The 8,039-nt window shown below is 40.6% G+C and overlaps 1 protein-coding gene across 1 annotated transcript; it reads right to left on the bottom strand.

Moving 5' to 3' along the window:
• Positions 1 to 1,713: 1,713 nt before the first annotated feature.
• Positions 1,714 to 3,459, bottom strand: LOC101742842 (adenosine deaminase AGSA). The gene has a single exon (XM_004928789.4). It carries the CDS (start codon positions 3,361 to 3,363, stop codon positions 1,828 to 1,830), a length of 1,536 nt encoding a protein of 511 aa, XP_004928846.1. The 5' UTR covers positions 3,364 to 3,459; the 3' UTR covers positions 1,714 to 1,827.
• Positions 3,460 to 8,039: the final 4,580 nt, after the last annotated feature.

The following is an 8,039-nucleotide window of genomic DNA, read 5'->3' on the forward strand; positions in this document are numbered from 1 at the left end:
TTGTAGGTTTGTACACTATTATGATTGTATTTTCAACGCCAAGACTACACTATAGAAAATCATTAATAAAGACAAACAACATTTAATCTATTCTCAATTTGACCACAGACATCAAGAACAAAAGTTTGACAATAAATAAATAGTATGCATGTGTGTGTGTGCGTGTGAAATGCACGGTAGTGTGTGTAATGTTTTCTTTATTGATTTAATGTATCTTTTATGCATTATTAAAAAAAAATTAGCATTGTGCACTTCTTCTCTATATTCTCTATAAGTGTGGAAAATGTCATACTCCTTCGTCCGCGCAATTTTCATAAAAAGGGATACAAAGTGTTTGGTTCACGTATTAATACATAGAATTTTGATTATAATATCCAAATTTATGCTACTGTCATAACAGACAGATCTCAAAAGACATTTAAGACGTTTGAATTTAAAAATAATTAATTTCATACATAGCTCTTACGAATTTTAAATAACATAGAACTCATCATAATTAATAAACACGTTAGTGTTGAGTTTTTTTTTAAAAGACTAACTAACCGTCAAATTATACTTTTATACCTAATAGTTTATTTATACTTCTTGGTTCAGGTAATCTAGTAACAGCTAATCACATAAACCTGGTATTAAATGACAATGGAGCGAATTATTATATTGGGCTAAAAGCATCAAAGTTTTATAAATACTAGAGGTCCCACAGTAGTCGAAATTCGACTATAACTAATTGGAATTGTAAGTTTGTACACTATTATGATTGTATTTTATATTTCTATAATTACAAATTTCGCCAAGATTACACTATAAAAAATATTAACAAAGACAAACAATATTTAATCTATTCTCAATTTGACAACGGACGTCAAGAACAAAAGTTTGACAATAAATAGTATGCATACATGCGTGTGTGCGTCAAATAAATGGTATGTAGTGTGGGTAATGTTTTCTTTATTGATTTAAAGTATCTTTTATGCATTATTTAAAAAAAATATTAGCATTGTGCACTTCTTCTCTCTATTCTCTATAAGTGTGGAAAATTTCATACTCCTCCGTCCGCGCAATTTTCGTAAAAAGGGATAAAAAGTTTTTGCTTCACGTATTAATATATAGATACACAAATGTTTCTGCTTGAGAATTAATTAAAAAATTTATATTAAAGTCGAAAATACGTTCTAGAATCTCATCTTACTGTGGTTCGTGTACTTTTGAGTGGAAAAACATGTGAGTGTTAAAAATATTTAGATATTATATGTATTTTGTGTAACAGTACTTAGTTTTACCACCTTCATTATTAACAGCCCTTCACTATGACCTATCCTTCTTCGAATAAGGCTTGCGGAGAGTACTCAGAGGTAGGTAGCGACTTGGCTGTGCTGTAGGTGTTACTGACGTATATGAGTGACGATAACCACTCGCCATCAGGAAAGCCGTATGCTTGTCCGCCTACAAAGGAAATATTTTTATTTTTATTTTTTATTGCTTAGATGTATGGACGAGCTCACAGCCCATCTGGTGTTAAGTGACTACTGGAGCTCATAGACATCTACTACGTAAATGCGCCACCCACCTTGAGATATAAGTTTTCAGTATAGTTACAACGGCTGCCCCGCCCTTCAAACCGAAACGCATTACTGCTTCACGGCAGAAATAGGCAGGGTGGTGGTACCTACCCACCAGTTAAAAATAAAACAATAAATAAATAAAACCATTAACTTTTGTATTGAGAAATTCATGTCTTTAATTGTTCGCAGCACAGCGTGGATGTTTATTCCTAAGAGGTTTTAATAAACATCGCGTTTACTAAAACATAGAAACATACTTTTCGTCCTACGCACTATTAAATTCACCGCGTGCATTCAATTGAATAATCTCTTGGATAAAATCAGACCATCTTGAATTGAATATCCGAAACAAATTGGTTTTGCCCTTGTCGTCTAACGCGCTATACTTTATAGAGTTAATGGCCAGCTGTTTTAAGAGTCTTAAATCCGAGCGCTTACTGGCGACACCGACAAATGTCACGTAGAAGTCGTGCGACAACGGATCAGCCCCCCAGACGCCAGGATCGTCGCTTGACAACACCACGGGAAGACCGAGAGCTAAATATGTTGCCAATGGATGATTCCTCACATCGTTCACCAACGATAGAACATTATTCGATATCACATTCACTTCTATAGCTATGTCTTTTTGTTGAATGATACTCAAAAGATTCGGATGTTTTAAAAGGGCATAACCATGGCCGATCCTCCGTGTGCCCAAAAGTATGGCGTCAATCAAATTTTCATCCGACGAAGTTCCGTACCGAGCAGTTTCTCCGGCGTGAAAATAGTAGTTTATCTCATTTTTCATTTCAGCCAGCTCGGGAAGACGATCTAGCAGTGTTTTCCCGGAATCTTCTCGACCGACTAAGTCGAAACCAGCGTACATTTCTGGCATTTCCTTTTTAATCTGCCTAGTTAGATTTAAGTTCTGCCTTACTAAGACAGTGTCCAAGTCTCTATGCGAAGTCAGTATAAATTTGATACCAAAAAAGTCGGGATGATCCTTTTTAAAATTTTCGGTTATCTCTTGGTACAGATTCAGTAAATACATCCCGCTGTGATAAGTACTGTTGAATTCGAAAATACCAAAAGCTGTACTTCTAATTTCCATATACATCACGTTGTCCTCATAAAAGTTTTTAAGGCCCGCGTAAAAGTACTTTTTTCTCGCCGGTATGTAGCTGTTAAGTGATTTTGTGATTCTATAAACCCTGTTGAATTCTTTCCACGAATCGTTAGCACCGCTCGTATTGTAGTCGCCCTTGCCATACATTATGAAGTGCTTTCTCAATTCGTTATCAAAGGCTATGACGTCATCGGAAGCGTTTCTAAGGTCACTCACCAGGCTCCATTTATCAGTACAAGGTCGTTCGGGAATGGCTTCGGAGAATTGTAGTTTTAAATCGTCGCCTTCGTAACAACAGTACAAGTGGTCTTCGTACGTCAGCTTTACTAGGCCATCCGCGTCTAACATTAACGAACTGTGAATATGTAGAGCGCCTCCTTTGGGCATTCGCCTGATTATCTTATACACATTAGACATATTGATATAATCTCTGTACGTGAAATAGCTCTTGGACAAGTTGAATCGATCAGGGTTCCGAAAACATTCATCTAATTCTTTATTCTTCCAGTACATTAGAATATCATTTACCGTTTTCTCATCTTCGCTCAGAACCAAATTACCTCCTAGTGATCGTTCGAATTCTTTTTGCAGGAGTTCTTCCCTTTGCTTTTTGTAGTCGGTATCGACGAATTTTGCTTCTGTTAAAATCGCGGTTAAACAAAACGAACATAATATACAGATAACGCCCCACATTTTTTTTAGATTTAACTGAACGCGACTACGTATAGTGTCGCTGTGTATTAATACATGTCTCGTACACAACTCCGACAACTGACTAGCTCGTAAATGACTAGATTGTTCCTATATATACAATGACTGTTACAATGGACAACTAACTGCGTCTTGATATTGATATCTTTCATAGCTTTTTACAATATTGGTCCTCCTGTAATCAAATCAATTACTAAAGACTTTGGCGGAATAGAAAATCGAAAGGAAATCGATGTATTTCTTGCTGGAAGCAATCATGACATGTTATGTATTGTTCGCGTCAATGGTTAGATTGAATTACCTAATGATAATTAGTTGAACTGGAGTTCATGGGCCGCACGAGGGGATAACAGATCAAAGTAATTGAATATTGGCTATCTAATACTGGTTTACCTGCATTTATCGTGACATGCTAGAAGTAATCAAAGTAAATTGTGCGAAAATTTAAATCTAAAATGGATTTTTCAAATTAAATGTAGATAAATAATAATTTGTTACGGTCGATTCACAGCGACCTCGTTTTGTGACATTCAAATCTTAATTTTAACTCGTTATAATTTTATCAAATGGACAATGTACAATGGACAAAAACTAAGATATTGTTTGTATAAAAACATCTAGAGATAAACGCCTAAGTTGGTATCTTAAAAATAGGGTGGGAGGATCTCATTAACGAAAAAAATTCGATACAGATAATATGAGTTTGTGACGTGTTGCTTAAAGTTCGAGATGAATAGGCAGATAAATAGATACTCTTAATGTGCGAGATTGTAGGTAACGACTTGGCTCTGTTCTTGGCATTGCTGACGTTCATGAGTGACGGTAACCACTCATCATCAGGTGGGCTGTATGATCGTCTGCCTACAAGAGGAATAAAGAAATTACCAGACGCATCCGATATAAACATTAACGCAGTTGTATAAATAAGATCTTGGCTTCACACCTGAATTACAGATACGGCAGATTCACATCATGATATCGCAATTGACTTTAATAACTGATTATGAATAAAAAACAATTGAAGAAGAAATTTACAGGAAATTACTGGTGGTAGGATCTCTTGTGAGTCCGCACGGGTAGGTACCACAACCTCGCCTATTTCTGCTGCGAAGCAGTAATGCGTTACGGTTTAAAACTCGGGGCAGCCATTGTAACTATACTGAGACCTTAGAACTCATATGTCAAGGTGGGTGGCGCATTTACGTTGTAGATGTATATGGGCTCCAGTAACCACTTAACACCAGGTGGGCCGTGAACTGGTCCACCCATCAATGCAATAAAAATAAAAAGTTTTTTGTACTACTTTCAACTTTATCCTTCTACTCACTTCTAAGAAAAACAGTCAAGTCTGGATGTATGAAAAAACGATACAACAAGTGACCAAGAGAGGGCAGAGTTCAAACATTTTTTTCTTATCTTACTGTTTGCGTGCTTCTACATGTCATTGTGTTTACTACATTGTGATGATTATGCCAGAGGTTAATGACAAGAGAATCATTTGTGTACTATGTTCATTTAAAATCTTCTTTTTATGGGTTCTTGCTTTTTAGAAAGAAATGCTTTCCTTATAACATCAGTGAAGTCACGCTCGGCTCTGACTAAAAGTAATTATCTGTACACATTGATTCTTGAAATTATTCATACGTCACCTCTTTCTCTCGTCGCTTCTGAATAGCAAGTAAGCATAAAAAAATAAGAATAGGAAGAAATTTTTATAGGTATCTTACTAGCTTTTTTGTTGTTGTATTGAGTATTGTATTCCAAGCACAGAGGTCATACATAATTTTGGAAGTTGAGATTGGTGTCTGAATTTTATAATATTTGTAACGATTGTCCCAGGATGGTAGCAGCTGGCAGTGCGATCGTAATTTCGAACAAGTTTCCTTTTTACCTTACGCTATTGTTCTTTTATCATGTAAGTTGTTCCTAAACATGTTTTTTTTTTATTGCATATATGGGTGAACGAGCTCACAGACCACCTGGTGTTAAGTGGTTACTGGAGCCCATATACATCTACGACGTAAATGCGCCACCCACCTTGAGATATAAGTTCTAAGATCTCAGTATAGTTACAACGGCTGCCCCACCCTTCAAACCGAAACGCATTACTGCTTCACGGCAGAAATAGGCAGGGTGGTGATACCTACCCGTGCGGACTCACAAGAGGTCCTACCACCAGTAATAAATAGACCAGTAATAAATGTTTGATATAAAGAAACATAGAAAACGAAACAGAAGTTTTGAACTCTGGCATAATTATGTCTACATAGCCGCATCAGTCCATTCGCGTACAATGGGCTAGAGCTATTTCAAATTACATGACAGAAAGCTGAGGAAATTTGATTTCAATAATGGAACGCGTTTCTATTTGTCCATCTTACAAGAGCTGCTTGCGATGAAGGGCTCGACGAGCGAATTAACCCACAGACACAGCCCACTTAGTTTCTCGCCGGATCTTCTCAGTGGGTTGCGTTTCCGATCCGGTGGTAGATTCTGCGAAGCACTGCTCTTCCTAGGGCCAGTGCTCGCCAACTCTCCGGTTTGAGCCCCGTGAGCCCATCTACACGTTAGGGTGAAGCTGAAATAACCTCTCAAGGCTATTAGCATAGGTAAGAAAAAAAAGCTCTCTGAATATTTCTCCCTGGAATATCCACTCCGGATATCCACTCTGGATACTTTGGTCATATTAACAAGAAGCAGAGTGTTTGTGAAATTTGGCGCAGGTCAGTTCAAGGGCAACAGGTACTTTTTTTTTTTTTTTTATGATTGAACGATTACTGGTGGCCCGGAGGCCTTTCCAGTTTCACCAGGACAGGTGGGCGAGCAAAGGCTCAGCCAGGAGGGGTGGGATTTGCTAACAGCTACCCGAGCGCCTCCGAAGGAGACCTAACAGCTCAAGAGCAGCTGCTTCGCGAATGAATCTACTACCGGATCGGAATCGCGACCCGCTGAGAAGATCCGGCGAGAAACTCAGCGAGCTGATTCATGGGTTAGGTTGCACGGCGAACTCTTTGTCGACTTCGACGAGTACGGTTACCGAGGTCCCTAAGCCTGCTCCTAGAGCTGAAGGCGTCTAGTGCGAAGGTTATTGGATCTGATGGATCCGTAAGGACGTGTCTAGGGCGTCGACGGTGACTGGCTCCTGCATGATCAGGATTCGGGGAGTAGTCAGCGGCGGCTACGATAAGGCGATTATCATGACGCATAGCCTTATCGAAGTACCGTTCCGACGCTGACTTCATGTATTTCTGTATAGATTCGAGGCCCAGGTCGTCGTGTAGGTCAACGTTCCTCACGAACCACGGAGCTCCGACGGCTAACCTGCAAAAGCGGGATTGTAGGGATTGAAGGGTGTCTATGTGCGTGCGGGCCGCGTGAGCGAACACCACACTCGCGTAAGTCATGACGGGCCTTATGCAAGTTTTGTAAAGTGTCACCTTGTTCCGAAGGGACATTTTACTCCGCTTACAAATCATGGGGTAGAGTCTACCGAGAATAAACGCGGCACGGTCACGGACTGATTTTATATGCGGGCGGAATGTCATCGATGCATCCAGGGTAACGCCCAGGTACTTGACCTTCCTGGCCCAGGGTATGGATTGACTAAAGAGAGTAATCGGGGGTGTGAGATTCCTCCTCCTAATACGGGAGGAAATCCGTGCGGAGCTTCCCCTCTGAAAGAGCACCGCAGTACTTTTCGCTGGGTTGATGTCTATGCGCCATTTTCGGAACCACTGTCCTAGGGCTAGGGCTGCGCTCTGAAGCTTCTTCGCGATTAGGGACTTGTTTCTACTGGAATAGTAAACAGTCGTGTCGTCGGCGAATAAAGCTAAATGGGTCGGCGGCGACCGGGGAATATCGTTAACGAATAAGCTAAATAGGAGGGGTGAGAGGACAGAGCCTTGCGGGACTCCAGCTGTGAGAGGTCGTGGGGAGGAGCGGGTTCCCTCGACTCGATATCGAAAAGAGCGGTTCGACAAGAAGTCCCGTATGATGAGCACGAGACTATCCGGCACACCCATGTTGAATAGTTTGAAAATCAAACCGTTGTGCCAGACTTTGTCGAACGCTTTTGCGACGTCGAAGAAGAGAGCTCCCGTGTATAACGGTTTTGGTCGATTAAGCCCCACAAGAATGTGCTCCGTGAGGCGGTGCACCTGTTGAACGCATGAGTGATTTGTACGGAATCCGAATTGTTCATCGATGAGAATGCCCTTGGATGAGACGAAGTCTCTGAGGCGTTTGTAGAGCAGACGCTCATACAGTTTGCCTAGAGACATGAGGAGGCTAATCGGGCGGTAGCTCGTCGGATGATTTTTTGGTTTACCGGGTTTATGTATGCCGATAACGTCCGCTTCTTTCCACACCGCGGGAAAGATACAGTTCGCCATAGCGGCATTGAAAATAGATGCCAACATCACGATGAGTTGGACGGGTAGAAGTTTAATAACGCGGTTGGATATACCGTCAGAACCGGGAGCCTTGCGAGGACGTAGGTCTTTGATCAAGTCTTTAACTTCCATCGGGGTGACGGGTGGTAACACATCAGAGGGTGGCAAGGAGGCTCTGCGTTCTACCTCACTGTCTACTAATTCTACATGCACAGGGTCCACGGATTGAGTGCTGGGCGTGCACTGGGTTTGCAATGTATCGGCCAG

The sequence above is a fragment of the Bombyx mori genome, chromosome 16 (assembly GCF_030269925.1).
Source record: "Bombyx mori chromosome 16, ASM3026992v2".
NCBI lineage: Eukaryota > Metazoa > Arthropoda > Insecta > Lepidoptera > Bombycidae > Bombyx > Bombyx mori.